At 41.9% G+C, this 16174-nt stretch overlaps 1 protein-coding gene across 1 annotated transcript in view; it reads left to right on the top strand.

The window, feature by feature from the left end:
- Window positions 1-15933, top strand: part of LOC310993991 (major histocompatibility complex class I-related gene protein-like) — a 28488-nt gene extending 12555 nt beyond the window's left edge. Inside the window, exons 3-8 of the mRNA XM_083982489.1 lie at window positions 12265-12543; window positions 12908-13237; window positions 14226-14333; window positions 14570-14587; window positions 14720-14751; window positions 14916-15933. Coding sequence (XP_083838615.1) covers window positions 12265-12543; window positions 12908-13237; window positions 14226-14333; window positions 14570-14587; window positions 14720-14751; window positions 14916-14936 — 788 coding nt within the window. The 3' untranslated portion in view covers window positions 14937-15933. The remainder of the gene's footprint in view (window positions 1-12264; window positions 12544-12907; window positions 13238-14225; window positions 14334-14569; window positions 14588-14719; window positions 14752-14915) is intronic.
- Window positions 15934-16174: the final 241 nt, after the last annotated feature.

Raw genomic sequence — 16174 nt, 5'->3', positions numbered from 1 at the left:
GGTGGAGGTCGGAAGCAGGGGTTTTGTTGGCAAGGCGGTAGTGCAGTTGCTCCGCAGTGCTGGGATGACCGGGGCAAGGCTGCGGAAAGCTGTGAAGGAGCTGGGAGATGAGGCTGAGAAGGCGAGCTACTGGTTGTGGCTCCAGAGGAAGGACAGCAGATGGGGGCAAACACCTGTCTAAGGGCAGCTGCAGCAGGGTTTCCCGCAGCGCTTTCCTGTTAAGGCGGCCGCCTTAACAACAAAGAGCTGCCGCCTAAACTAACGTCTTAAAAAAATAAAAATGTAGCGATATTCACAGCACACACACACACGACGGTGACATTAACGCGCGCCGCCACGTCTGCTCATAGCGCAGCAACAATGCAGGAGCGTCAGGCCGTCACTGAAACGCTCCGTGGAACCGAGACATGACACGGCGCGCCCGGTGTACAAGTTCTCAGAATCAGCCCCAGTGACCTCGGCGCTGACGATTGGGGTGAGTCGCGAGCGTCATATGTCTTGGTAGAGCACGGCCGCTGCAGCGACCCTTCGACAGTCCCATCGCTGCGTGTCAACCCCCCCTCTCACTTTCTCTCCGCGCCCCCGTCTCTCTCCAGCTGCCCTTTCAAAATAAATGCATAAAAAGCCAGAGAAAAAAACAAAGTAGGGGAAACACTGCTTTGTTTTCTCTGTCTTTTTATGGTTTAGTAATTCTTTCATTGGTGTAGTAGCAGCGTTCAGTTACCACGAGCGTAGTTGTGACCTGTTGTGATCATAGATGGCATGGCATATGTTTTTTATGTAAGTCCCTTCGAAAAGTCCCATGACCAGCCAAACTCCTAAAAAAAGCGTGATTTATAGTTCATAACATGGTACTTTTGGCATATGGCACCAGGGCCGTTGCTAGGAATCCTGGGCCCCCTGAAAGTATACTAAAGTGGGCCCCTGCCCCCTGACTTTTCCACTTTTACGTATCTATTATCATTTCTTATTTAGCCTACTTTGTTTTGATGCTAATGCAGCAGTATCAGTCAGGGTCTTATGCAGAATAATTCAGTCATACAAAGATTAGACTACTGGGGTTTTTGTGGGCCCTACTGGGCGCTGGGCCCCTATAATGATCATCACCTTTCTCCCCTATACAACGGCCCTGTATGGCACTACAGGACCAGTTAAATATAAAACACAATTTTATACAATATACTGTATATAAGTAGGGGGTCCCCGCTCCATCTCTCCATCAGTTTGGGGGTCCTTGGCCTGGAAAACGTTGAAGACCCCTGCTCTACACACCACAGAGAAGCGCACATGCATAACAGCAGCGCGCATGGTGAAAGCGAAACTTAATACGGCGCACCGACCCCCCCCTCGCCAATCAATCGATCCGCTTGCGCACACCCCCCCCACCCACACCACCTTAACTAACACATTTTCTGGGGGAAACACTGTGCAGGGGTGGTGGGGAGACGTCCCCATTAGCCACTGCCCCCCCGCCCGGAGATGTACTGGTCTAGGGGGCAAAACATCAGTGAACGGCGGTCTCCAGCTGACGACCCTGCAGCTGCCCACACTGGCACCGGAGGAGGTGCGACAGGCCGGAAGGCCGAAGCAGGAACCAACACCTGACCTGTGCAATGATCAGTGTTCACACTACACACAACAGTTTTTTTTTCATATGTGATAATATGATGATATTTATGATGGCACACGTGAGAGTGTGGTCTCTCTGATAACAACCGAAGAGCTGCATCCACTGCTGACGCTACTAAATATAGCCTAAATATAAATATAAAAATATAAACTAAATATAGGCTAAGCCTTTTGTTTGTTTCTTTGTTTCATTCCTGCCGCAGTAGCGCCACTTCACTACTTAAAGGGACAACGAGGAGTTTTGGAAAAGCGAAGCGTTTCCACACTACATTTATGAGCCTCCGCACCGTAAAATTATTTTGACCGGCGCAAGACGGACTCATGTTTTCATTCATCAAGAATTAAAGTCAGAGGTTGGAAGACGATCACATACCGTCGTAGTTCCCACCATAAACGGAGATTCGGCGGCGTTATTCTCATGACTCGCCACGAAACCGAAAGTAAATAAACGCTGGTCGGCTCGCCCAGCATTTCCACCACCACTAATAATAACAAAATAACCATAGAGACAAAACCATAGATTTATCTAAAATGGACCATTAACAAGTGGTAACGTAGATTCATCCACATTAATATGAGACTTTTTTATAACCGAATAGAAACTCCTCGTTGTCCCTTTAAGTTCTTTTTACGTTTGGAGTCTGGTGCTCCCTCCCAGATTTTCATTTGAGCATTTCAACTTTCTTTCTCACTTCACCTTCTCTGCTCAGTGCCTGTGGGTTCTGTGTGCACACAGCCCTGCAGTCTCATGCCCTTTTACGGGCATTGATGGGCCGTTACCTATGCTAATCATATGTTAATTAGACTCACCTGGCACACGCCCTCAACTTACGAGGAGATGGCGTTCATCAATGTAGGAACACAGCTGCGAACAATTCTGAGGCTTACGAACGCGTTGATGAATCTGACGTAGGGTTTTCTTAAGGAACTTCTTAAGAACAACTTAAGAAAGAATCTAAGAAGGTTCTTAAGAAGATATTGGTGAATGAGGCCCATAATGTTCAAATAACACACACAGGGAAATGATTGTGTCGTTTAGTCACTCATCAAGAATTGATTTATTATGAGACAAGACAAGTTTATTTGTGTGACACATTTTTACAAACATTCTGTCTCAACATCCTCTGCCCTCGTATCAGAATCTCATCATCATCATGGTTTCAGGTCTGGGTCTTGTTCAGCAGCTTCCTCTCACACAGTAACAATTAAATATATTGTCGTGGAAATATTGGTCCTGCCGGTGGCGAGTCAAAGAACAAGACAGGAGAGGTAGCATGCACCCAAGTTTATTCTCCATTCTCCACAGAGAAGGGGAGAAGGGAACAGAACACAGAACTACATGGCAGGTAGCAGTTCAGAGTAGTGCCCCAAGAACAGAGATTGCTGTCCCTTCTTATACCCCACTTTATGACTCTGGTTACTTCATTACTACAAGCACTTCTAGCCTTCCCAGACAATAAAACAATCCAACAGATGTGTTACTCAACAAATGGCTGCCCCAGTTGTTGGTTTCCCTATAGGAATTTACAACCTAGATCAGTTAGTAAACAAGGTTGTCCATGGGTCATCCTAGTTCATCCTTCCTCTGCCTCCAGGTTTATTATGGTCAGTACACAAATGTCTCCACTAATGGAGTGAACAGGATTGCTACATTACATGGTCTTACTATAACTACTTCAAAGACTATGTTACCTCTTATTACAAGGAGAATACCCATCATAGCAATTTTCCACCACAATATTTTTATGACTCGTGTTGTCAAACTAATGACAACAGAAAAACAAAAAGACAAACACTCTGACAAAATCACCAACAGTCACACAATTCATCTTCTTTGTGCAGGTAGATAATTCACCTGCTGACATCATGTTGGAGACTTTAAATGTTGCCCCATATGTTGTTATAGGCCTCAGTGGTGCATCAACATTAAGTGATCGTTACCTCTATAGATATTAATATCTAATAATCCAGGCTGCTCTTCAAAAACCTCCATTTAACTTCTGACACAAATAAGATTTCAGTCAGACAACTCTGAGATGAGAACCAGCAGCAGCAGCAGCAGCAGCAGCAGCAGCAGCAGCAGCAGCAGCAGCAGCAGAGCCAGGGATGAGCAGGTGAACTGGGGGTTTAGTAGCCGTCCTGTTTAGAGGAGGATGTGACTGATCAGCTGATCAGGATGAGTGCAGCCTGAGTTATCTGCCTGAACCAGCTCTGCAGGCTTCACATCATGTAACCTGTAAACACCTGGTTACAGTTCACTAATGAATGTTGACAATCCAAGTTACTGTAGTGTTAATGACACACACACACACACACACACACGGAGGAGGAAACAGAGCAGACTGAGTGTGAAGGTCAGAGGTCACTGCAGAGGAACATCAGCTCACAGACTGAACCTCATGTCACCAACAGCAACCTCACAGAGAAACTTTAGACCAACTAAACATCTGGTTATGAAGCAGTGAAGTGATGAACATCTGGTTATGAAGCAGTGAAGTGATGAACAGCTGGTTAATGAAGCAGTGAAGTGATGAACATCTGGTTATGAAGCAGTGAAGTGATGAACAGCTGGTTAATGAAGCAGTGAAGTGATGAACAGCTGGTTATGAAGCAGTTAAGTGATGAACAGCTGGTTATGAAGCAGTGAAGTGATGAACAGCTGGTTAACGAAGCAGTGAAGTGATGAACATCTGGTTATGAAGCAGTGAAGTGATGAACAGCTGGTTAACGAAGCAGTGAAGTGATGAACATCTGGTTATGAAGCAGTGAAGTGATGAACAGCTGGTTAATGAAGCAGTGAAGTGATGAACAGCTGGTAATGAAGCAGTGAAGTGATGAACTGCTGGTTAATGAAGCAGTGAAGTGATGAGCAGCTGGTTATGAAGCAGTGAAGTGATGAACAGCTGGTTAATGAAGCAGTGAAGTGATGAACAGCTGGTAATGAAGCAGTGAAGTGATGAACAGCTGGTTAACTCATTGGCTGCCAGCCATTTTCAGAGCAGAGAGCCCCATACTGCCAGCCGTTTTAGAGCATTTTGAACGATCTTATAAGACCCACAGAATATTGTGTTCTATGACTATATAAACACCGAAACTACCAAGAGAAAAGTAGACTCTCTTTGTTCAATAGGAAAAAAAAAGTTTGTTTCTACCTTTTTCCGTTCTTTTGTAAACAGCAGTAGAACGTAGGCTGGTTTCGCCAAAAACAGCAGTTTTTGACCAAAACACTGAGAAAACGAGCTTTTTGTGGAAAGAAACATGTCAAGCAGAACAGTGACTTTGACGTTGATATTTTTTGCTTTAGTGACACCTCACACATCTGAACAGTGTTTTCCTTCTATAAAACAACAAAAACAACACTGAGAAAGGACTTTTGATGGCAAAATAATAATTTATTTACAAATATCAGTAAAAATGCATTAACTTTTTTGTACGTTTGTAGCTGTCACATGACCTCTGCCCCATGGTCGACCACTGCTCCATCCACCACCTGTAAATTATAGAAATATATAGAATTACCATAAAAATATATCTCTTATAGATGTAGTCAAGTGTGATGTGGAGTTTTTTTTTTTTTTTTTTAACCTTTCCGATCAAAGCGATCCGCCCTTCTCTAAGCAGTAAAAGTTAGCTCGCTAGCAAGTTAGTTTATTTTATTATTTTTACCATTGATGTATTATATTATTACCTTCATGTCTTTCTGGAGCGTGGGGACGGGTCTCTGCTGCTCCTGGTTGATCCGGACGGAATCGCTCGGGTCACGTCCACCGAGCCGTCAGTTGAGCTGGGCTCTGGTCTGTGGTGACGCACCGTCAGCTGCTGCTCTCACCGGCCGCTCGGCCCGGCTTGATCGCCGGTGTCCAGCGTCGGTGTCTTTTTCAATGATCTCCGTCATTTTCTCACGATCGCGACCCTCTTCCTCTCCGAACTACCGCGACACACACGGTACATAATGTGCCGACGTGCGGAACACATAGGCTCCGTGCATAAGTTTCTTTAGCATATCTCTTGTCATCTCGCTTCTCCTTCTCATACCGTAATACATGCTGATCTCTCATCCAAAGAGGGCACTGCTGCCCCCTACAGGCCGCTACACATCTTTACACTAGTTTACAAGCCTGATATTGATGGACAAGCTCCGCCAGACCTTCCTCCAGCCCTTCCCGTTGAAAAACGCAATTGACGTCTATCGACGTCAATGGCAGCCAATGAGTTAATGAAGCAGTGAAGTGATGAACAGCTGGTTAACGAAGCAGTGAAGTGATGAACTACTGGTTAACGAAGCAGTGAAGTGATGAACATCCGGTTAACGAAGCGGTGAAGTGATGAACATCCGGTTAACGAAGCGGTGAAGTGATGAACATCCGGTCAACGAAGCGGTGAAGTGATGAACAGCTGGTTAACGAAGCAGTGAAGTGATGAACATCTGGTTATGAAGCAGTGAAGTGATGAACAGCTGGTTATGAAGCAGTGAAGTGATGAACAGCTGGTTAATGAAGCAGTGAAGTGATGAACAGCTGGTTAACGAAGCAGTGAAGTGATGAACATCCGGTTAACGAAGCGGTGAAGTGATGAACATCTGGTTATGAAGCAGTGAACTGATGAACAGCTGGTTATGAAGCAGTGAAGTGATGAACATCTGGTTATGAAGCAGTGAAGTGATGAACATCTGGTTATGAAGCAGTGAAGTGATGAACATCCGGTTAATGAAGCGGTGAAGTGATGAACAGCTGGTTAACGAAGCAGTGAAGTGATGAACATCTGGTTATGAAGCAGTGAAGTGATGAACATCTGGTTATGAAGCAGTGAAGTGATGAACAGCTGGTTATGAAGCAGTGAACTGATGAACAGCTGGTTATGAAGCAGTGAAGTGATGAACAGCTGGTTAATGAAGCCGTGAAGTGATGAACATCTGGTTATGAAGCAGTGAAGTGATGAACAGCTGGTTAACGAAGCAGTGAACTGATGAACAGCTGGTTAAGATGCAGTGAAGTGATGAACAGCTGGTTATGAAGCAGTGAAGTGATGAACATCTGGTTAAGATGCAGTGAAGTGATGAACAGCTGGTTATGAAGCAGTGAAGTGATGAACATCTGGTTAAGATGCAGTGAAGTGATGAACAGCTGGTTATGAAGCAGTGAAGTGATGAACAGCTGGTTAATGAAGCCGTGAAGTGATGAACATCTGGTTATGAAGCAGTGAAGTGATGAACATCTGGTTATGAAGCAGTGAACTGATGAACATCTGGTTAAGATGCAGTGAAGTGATGAACAGCTGGTTATGAAGCAGTGAAGTGATGAACAGCTGGTTAATGAAGCAGTGAAGTGATGAACATCTGGTTAACGAAGCGGTGAAGTGATGAACAGCTGGTTATGAAGCAGTGAAGTGATGAACACCTGGTTAACAAAGCGGTGAAGTGATGAACAGCTGGTTATGAAGCAGTGAAATGATGAACACCTGGTTAACAAAGCGGTGAAGTGATGAACAGCTGGTTAATGAAGCAGTGAAGTGATGAACAGCTGGTTATGAAGCAGTGAAGTGATGAACATCTGGTTATGAAGCAGTGAAGTGATGAACATCTGGTTATGAAGCAGTGAACTGATGAACAGCTGGTTATGAAGCAGTGAAGTGATGAACAGCTGGTTATGAAGCAGTGAAGTGATGAACATCTGGTTAAGATGCAGTGAAGTGATGAACAGCTGGTTATGAAGCAGTGAAGTGATGAACAGCTGGTTAACGAAGCGGTGAAGTGATGAACAGCTGGTTAACGAAGCGGTGAAGTGATGAACAGCTGGTTATGAAGCAGTGAAGTGATGAACACCTGGTTAACGAAGCAGTGAAGTGATGAACAGCTGGTTATGAGGCAGTGAAGTGATGAACATCTGGTTAAGATGCAGTGAAGTGATGAACAGCTGGTTAATGAAGCAGTGAACTGATGAACAGCTGGTTATGAAGCAGTGAAGTAATGAACATCTGGTTATGAAGCAGTGAACTGATGAACAGCTGGTTATGAAGCAGTGAAGTGATGAACAGCTGGTTATGAAGCAGTGAAGTGATGAACATCTGGTTAAGATGCAGTGAAGTGATGAACAGCTGGTTATGAAGCAGTGAAGTGATGAACAGCTGGTTAATGAAGCAGTGAAGTGATGAACAGCTGGTTATGAAGCAGTGAAGTGATGAACATCTGGTTATGAAGCAGTGAAGTGATGAACAGCTGGTTATGAAGCAGTGAAGTGATGAACATCTGGTTAAGATGCAGTGAAGTGATGAACAGCTGGTTATGAAGCAGTGAAGTGATGAACAGCTGGTTATGAAGCAGTGAAGTGATGAACATCTGGTTAAGATGCAGTGAAGTGATGAACAGCTGGTTATGAAGCAGTGAAGTGATGAACAGCTGGTTAATGAAGCAGTGAAGTGATGAACATCTGGTTAACGAAGCGGTGAAGTGATGAACAGCTGGTTATGAAGCAGTGAAGTGATGAACAGCTGGTTATGAAGCAGTGAAGTGATGAACATCTGGTTAAGATGCAGTGAAGTGATGAACAGCTGGTTATGAAGCAGTGAAGTGATGAACAGCTGGTTATGAAGCAGTGAAGTGATGAACATCTGGTTAAGATGCAGTGAAGTGATGAACAGCTGGTTATGAAGCAGTGAAGTGATGAACAGCTGGTTAAGATGCAGTGAAGTGATGAACAGCTGGTTATGAAGCAGTGAAGTGATGAACAGCTGGTTATGAAGCAGTGAAGTGATGAACAGCTGGTTATGAAGCAGTGAAGTGATGAACATCTGGTTAAGATGCAGTGAAGTGATGAACAGCTGGTTATGAAGCAGTGAAGTGATGAACAGCTGGTTATGAAGCAGTGAAGTGATGAACAGCTGGTTAATGAAGCAGTGAAGTGATGAACAGCTGGTTATGAAGCAGTGAAGTGATGAACAGCTGGTTATGAAGCAGTGAAGTGATGAACATCTGGTTAAGATGCAGTGAAGTGATGAACAGCTGGTTATGAAGCAGTGAAGTGATGAACAGCTGGTTAAGATGCAGTGAAGTGATGAACAGCTGGTTAATGAAGCAGTGAAGTGATGAACATCTGGTTAAGATGCAGTGAAGTGATGAACATCTGGTTAACGAAGCAGTGAAGTGATGAACAGCTGGTTAACGAAGCGGTGAAGTGATGAACATCTGGTTAACGAAGCAGTGAAGTGATGAACAGCTGGTTAACGAAGCAGTGAAGTGATGAACATCTGGTTAACAAAGCGGTGAAGTGATGAACAGCTGGTTATGAAGCAGCGAAGTGATGAACAGCTGGTTATGAAGCAGTGAAGTGATGAACATCTGGTTAAGATGCAGTGAAGTGATGAACAGCTGGTTATGAAGCAGTGAAGTGATGAACATCTGGTTAACGAAGCGGTGAAGTGATGAACAGCTGGTTAACGAAGCGGTGAAGTGATGAACAGCTGGTTAATGAAGCAGTGAAGTGATGAACATCTGGTTAACGAAGCGGTGAAGTGATGAACAGCTGGTTAACGAAGCAGTGAAGTGATGAACATCTGGTTAACGAAGCGGTGAAGTGATGAACAGCTGGTTAACGAAGCAGTGAAGTGATGAACAGCTGGTTAATGAAGCAGTGAAGTGATGAACATCTGGTTAACGAAGCGGTGAAGTGATGAACAGCTGGTTATGAAGCAGTGAAGTGATGAACAGCTGGTTATGAAGCAGTGAAGTGATGAACATCTGTTTAACGAAGCAGTGAAGTGATGAACAGCTGGTTAACGAAGCAGTGAAGTGATGAACATCTGGTTAACAAAGCGGTGAAGTGATGAACAGCTGGTTATGAAGCAGTGAAGTGATGAACAGCTGGTTATGAAGCAGTGAAGTGATGAACATCTGGTTAAAATGCAGTGAAGTGATGAACATCTCGTTAACGAAGCAGTGAAGTGATGAACAGCTGGTTAATGAAGCAGTGAAGTGATGAACATCTGGTTAACGAAGCGGTGAAGTGATGAACAGCTGGTTAATGAAGCAGTGAAGTGATGAACAGCTGGTTATGAAGCAGTGAAGTGATGAACATCTGGTTAACGAAGCGGTGAAGTGATGAACATCTGGTTAACGAAGCAGTGAAGTGATGAACAGCTGGTTATGAAGCAGTGAAGTGATGAACATCTGGTTAATGAAGCAGTGAAGTGATGAACAGCTGGTTAACGAAGCAGTGAAGTGATGAACATCTGGTTAACAAAGCGGTGAAGTGATGAACAGCTGGTTATGAAGCAGTGAAGTGATGAACATCTCGTTAACGAAGCAGTGAAGTGATGAACAGCTGGTTAATGAAGCAGTGAAGTGATGAACATCTGGTTAACGAAGCGGTGAAGTGATGAACAGCTGGTTAACGAAGCAGTGAAGTGATGAACAGCTGGTTAATGAAGCAGTGAAGTGATGAACATCTGGTTAACGAAGCGGTGAAGTGATGAACAGCTGGTTAACGAAGCGGTGAAGTGATGAACAGCTGGTTAATGAAGCAGTGAAGTGATGAACAGCTGGTTATGAAGCAGTGAAGTGATGAACAGCTGGTTATGAAGCAGTGAAGTGATGAACATCTGTTTAACGAAGCAGTGAAGTGATGAACAGCTGGTTAACGAAGCAGTGAAGTGATGAACATCTGGTTAACAAAGCGGTGAAGTGATGAACAGCTGGTTATGAAGCAGTGAAGTGATGAACAGCTGGTTATGAAGCAGTGAAGTGATGAACATCTGGTTAAAATGCAGTGAAGTGATGAACATCTCGTTAACGAAGCAGTGAAGTGATGAACAGCTGGTTAATGAAGCAGTGAAGTGATGAACATCTGGTTAACGAAGCGGTGAAGTGATGAACAGCTGGTTAACGAAGCAGTGAAGTGATGAACAGCTGGTTAATGAAGCAGTGAAGTGATGAACATCTGGTTAACGAAGCGGTGAAGTGATGAACAGCTGGTTAACGAAGCGGTGAAGTGATGAACAGCTGGTTAATGAAGCAGTGAAGTGATGAACAGCTGGTTATGAAGCAGTGAAGTGATGAACATCTGGTTAAAATGCAGTGAAGTGATGAACATCTGGTTAACGAAGCAGTGAAGTGATGAACAGCTGGTTAATGAAGCAGTGAAGTGATGAACATCTGGTTAACGAAGCGGTGAAGTGATGAACATCTGGTTAACGAAGCAGTGAAGTGATGAACAGCTGGTTAACGAAGCAGTGAAGTGATGAACATCTGGTTAACAAAGCGGTGAAGTGATGAACAGCTGGTTATGAAGCAGTGAAGTGATGAACAGCTGGTTATGAAGCAGTGAAGTGATGAACATCTGGTTAACGAAGCAGTGAAGTGATGAACAGCTGGTTAACGAAGCAGTGAAGTGATGAACATCTGGTTAAAATGCAGTGAAGTGATGAACATCTGGTTAACGAAGCAGTGAAGTGATGAACAGCTGGTTAATGAAGCAGTGAAGTGATGAACATCTGGTTAACGAAGCGGTGAAGTGATGAACATCTGGTTAACGAAGCAGTGAAGTGATGAACAGCTGGTTAACGAAGCAGTGAAGTGATGAACATCTGGTTAACAAAGCGGTGAAGTGATGAACAGCTGGTTATGAAGCAGTGAAGTGATGAACAGCTGGTTATGAAGCAGTGAAGTGATGAACATCTCGTTAACGAAGCAGTGAAGTGATGAACAGCTGGTTAATGAAGCAGTGAAGTGATGAACATCTGGTTAACGAAGCGGTGAAGTGATGAACAGCTGGTTAACGAAGCAGTGAAGTGATGAACAGCTGGTTAACGAAGCGGTGAAGTGATGAACAGCTGGTTAACGAAGCGGTGAAGTGATGAACAGCTGGTTAAAAATACATTCATAACAGATCAACTATATGTGCTACGGCTTTGCAACTTTCACTTTCAAATTACCCAATTTTGTCTATAAAAAAAAATTGCCCGGCCCCGACCATTGCTGTGCAGCAGCTATAATTTGTCTCTGGAGTCACACACACAAACACACTGACTGACTCTCTCCATCAGTGTGTTTTATGTCGTGTCCTCTTAAAGGTTCAGTGCAGCCTCCTGTTGGTTTGAGCTGAAATAAACAACAACAAACTCTGGTGATGTCACTGTACTGAGATCAGTGTGTTCATGAACAGTAGAGTTACACATTAGATCAGATTAACTTTGACTAAACACTGTTTCCTTATTAACTGTGTTTTTAATGAAATATGTATCTCTTTTACGGTGAGCCAAAGACAATTTTCCACGATGGTGGACAATAAAGTTTTATTTTATTGTATTATGCATTTATATAGTGTTGAACAGTGTGATTGATCAGAGCAATTTCAATAATCAAATAATGATTTAAGTCTTTTACTCTGCAAATGTGTTTCGGTTTCTTTTATATGATTATTTGCAGTTTTTTGTCTTTTAAATCATATTTTAAATTTAATTACCCATCAGTGTCAAGCAAACTAAGCAAGATGAAGATTTCAGTTCAATAAATAGATTAACTGAAGAAAAAGAAGATAAATTAATAATGAAAGTAACAATTTGTGTGTGTGTGTACAGATGTGAAATCAGCTGTTAATGACTGAGGTGAAATTCACTGTGTTTACAAACCTCTGTCTGTCTCAGGTCTCCATGTTCTCCAGTGGATGTACGGCTGTGAGTGGGACGATGAGACTCAGGAGGTCTCTGGATATATGCAGGATGGTTATGATGGAGAAGACTGGCTAGTCTTTGACCTGAAGACAAAGACCTGGATCGCTCCAACACCACAGTCTGTCATCACTAAACACAAGTGGGACAATAACAAAGCTGTGGCAGCACAATACGACAACTACCTGAACCAGATTTGTCCTGAGTGGGGGAAGAAGTACCTGAACTATGGACGGAGCTCTCTGATGAAAACAGGTAGTCACATCACCTGATGATGTTTTATCAACAACTGTCTTCATCGTTCCTCTGTAAACAATTAACAATAAACATGAACACACACGCACACACATTGACTCTTAGCTATTTCTCTCATTTATCACCAGTGTTTCCCTCCGTCTCTTTCCACCTCTGTCTCTTCACTTCTTCTCTTTCCAACCCTTCTCTCTCTCTTCCCCTCACATTTCTTCTCTCTGTTTCACCTCCTCCTTTTCTCCTTTATCACACTGGACATTTAGACAGTAAACTGTCAGAGTGCCATCTGAAACACATCCAACAGGAACTACAGCAGCTTATACTGAATTATAATAAACTAGAATCTGTTTCTCTGTTTGTCCTCCAGCCCCCCCCTCAGTGTCTCTCCTCCAGAAGACCCCCTCCTCTCCCTCCTCTCCCTCCTCTCCAGTCAGCTGCCACGCTACAGGTTTCTACCCAAACAAAGCTGTCATGTTCTGGAGGAAGAATGGAGAGGAGCTTCATGAGGACGTGGACCAAGGAGAGATCCTCCCCAACCATGATGGCTCCTTCCAGAAGACCATCCACCTCTCATCAGTCAAAGATGAAGACTGGGGGAACTGTGAGTGTGTGTTCCAGCTCTCTGGACTGAAGGACGACATCGTCACCAGACTGGACTCAGTTATCACCAACAGGAACAGACCTGGAGCTGGTGGAGGTAAGAAACACATTTAGTTTATTTTGATCTAATTTATATTTTGTTAAATAATTGTGATGGATGTTTTTTTTTTGTGTTTTCTTTTTTTACTCATCCAGGTCAATTATTGATTCCATCCTCTAGATTAGTTTCTTCAGACACTTGATGCTTTTATGAGAAGTTTAATTTCTCCAAATGTTCAGATGAAATTACAGTAAACCTGATTTAAAAAAAGAAATAAGTAATGTATCTATTTTCCAATTCAGTAACTTATATTTGTTATAAAATGTTTCCTGATTGTAACAGGCCACATTTAAAGACGTAATGTGAACAGGCAAACAAAAAATCGGATTTGAGCAATACATCTGAATTGTGCAGTGTGAACATAGCCAAAGTGAGTCAAATACAACAGAATCCATTAATTTCAATGAAGATCTAATAATTCCACTTTCTGTTTTTTTTTAACTCTTTGATTAGTTTCTAAATGTCATGTAAATCATCACCTGTCATCAGTAGATTCAGCCACTTCATTTCTGTTCTACTTTACACATGATTTAATATTTTCTCTCTTATCTGTGAAGGGACAAAACTAATTTTATAGATTTTATACGAATGTGTTTTCCTTCAGCTTTTTGTTTTTTGGGGGGTTTTCTGTGTGTTGATTCTGAACTGATGGAGATATTTCACCTTCATGTGAAAAGGAGTTCATGTTAATGAAACATCACTTTTTTTTCTTGTTGTTCTTTAATAAGCTGTGGTGTAATAACTGTTACAGTCAGTAAAAACAACAGTTTTCAGCAGGTCAATAATTATGATGTCATGTTGTAAATCAAACAGTAACGTGTTACCAGACAAACAAAAGTGAGATCACGCTAAAAACATCAGAGTTGTGATCTAGTTTCTCTGGTCCAGGTCTTCAAACCCTCTGAAGGTTCAAGTTGAAGTTGTGTTAATAAACAGACTGAGATGAAACAACATGAACAGTGTGAACGTCCTGATCTGGTTTCAGAGTTTCCAGTTGGTGCTGTCGTTGGAGGAGTTGTTGCTGGACTTCTTGTCCTTGTCGCTGCCGGTGCTGGATACTTTCTCTGGAAGAAAAAGAATGAAAAACCAAAAGGTGAAGAATGAACGATTATTTTTATTTTTTATTTTTTACTTCACAGCTGTGAAACAAACAAATCTGTGCTGTTGTTGTTCTGTTCATGTTCCTATGAGCTCATTGGTTTTATGTCTGACCATCTGGTAATAACACAAAATACAGAGACTGTAAATATTTAACTGTAATATTGACACAGAAACAGTTTTGTCTTTTGTAAATGATAATAACTGTTGATTGTGTTTTGTGTGTTCCAGGTTTCACACAGGCCAACAGTAAGTATCATCAATCAGTTTTTGAAATAATGAAACGTGAAAAAAGCCATTAAGTTAAAGAAATAAATCTTTGTCACCTGTGTCTCAGTTCAGTGTCTCACAGTGAAGCTCAAACTGTTTTTCTCTTCTCAGCTTCAGACACTTCATCATCATCATCGTCACAAGTGAGTAAAATGAGCTCTTCATCATGTTTATTCAGCTCACCACACTGAACACACTGGATTTAATGAGATATACTGATAGTGAGCTGTATAAAAACTAACAGCTTTTATATATAATATAATCATTATAATTATTGTGTAAATATAATATTCCTTCTTTTTGACAGGAGGTCGGTGAAAAAGCCTGAGCATCGATGATGATGAAGATGATGTCATCAACTCCTGAGTTTCTGCTTCTAAACGACATCATCAGGGAAAATATCAAGAAAATCTAATTATTCAAATGAGCGTTGATTCTAGTTTGTTGTTTCCTGTTTACCTGCTGTTGTTCTGCTTCAGTCTGTAAACAAACAGGTGGATGTGACCTCGGCCCCGTGTGCTAATCAATAATCAATAATCAATACGTCACGTGTCTGAGCTCATCACTCACCAGACACTCTGTAAATCTGTGCTGAGTGAAGTGAAGCAGAGTGAGTTCTGCTGCTGTTGATGAGTTATTTCTCTGTACAGACGATGACATAGAAACCGTCTCTCAGCTGCAGCTCTGTCAGGACACATGGTAGCACATTATGTCTTGTTCTTCATTTAGAAATGACTCCAGCTTTAAATGATGTGTAGATAAGAATCATTTTGTAATCTAGAGTTTGATTTAAATCTATTATTTCAAAGAGTTTTTTTTTTCTGGAGTGCAGTTTGAATTTCTCTGTTTTTTAAGGGTTTAATTATTTCCTGTGGGATCTGCTCTGACTTCAATCTTCACTGCAACAACTCGAAATATGTCCAAGAATATTTGTCTTATTTCTTGTCAAAATGTCTCATTTCTAGTCAAAACTAAACTCTTTCCACTTAAAATAAGATTCATCACCTAAAAACTAACTTGTTTTTAGATCATTTTCACTTGTTTCAAACTAATTTTCCCTTGAAATAAGTAGAAAAATCTGCCAGTGAGTCTGCAGGTTGTTTATGCTTGTAATAAGAAAGAAAAACTAGCTCCACTATCAAAACCAACTACTTTTATGTGATGAGTCTTATTTTAAGTTTAATGAGATTTGTTTTGACTAGAAATAAGACAGATATTCTTGGTAAGATGTTGAGTTTTTGCAGTGTTGTGTGTGATGCAGTGATGTTTACTGCAACTTTTACAGATTATGGTTTTATAGGTGAATAAAGTTTTTCTGAAAACCCTGTCAGGAGTCACGTCTGTTTTTCTTTAATTCTATAGAAGGTGTTCAGCTGAGTGTCTGAGTGTTTATGTTTTAAAAGGCAGTGTAGATGTTAATGAACTAATTACATTTCTAATCAACTTCATCTGACTGAACTGCTTGATCAATACATTTGACACAAGTCATTTACACACAAGGTAGAGTAAGACATTTAAAGTGTTACAGCAACAAAGTGACAGAAGAAACTGCAAATGTCACAAACA

The sequence above is a fragment of the Trachurus trachurus genome (genome assembly GCF_905171665.1).
Source record: "Trachurus trachurus genome assembly, chromosome: 11".
NCBI classification, from domain to species: Eukaryota; Metazoa; Chordata; class Actinopteri; order Carangiformes; family Carangidae; genus Trachurus; species Trachurus trachurus.
The sequence above is the reverse complement of the archived record's forward strand: the minus strand, read 5'-3'. Positions and strand labels throughout refer to the sequence as shown.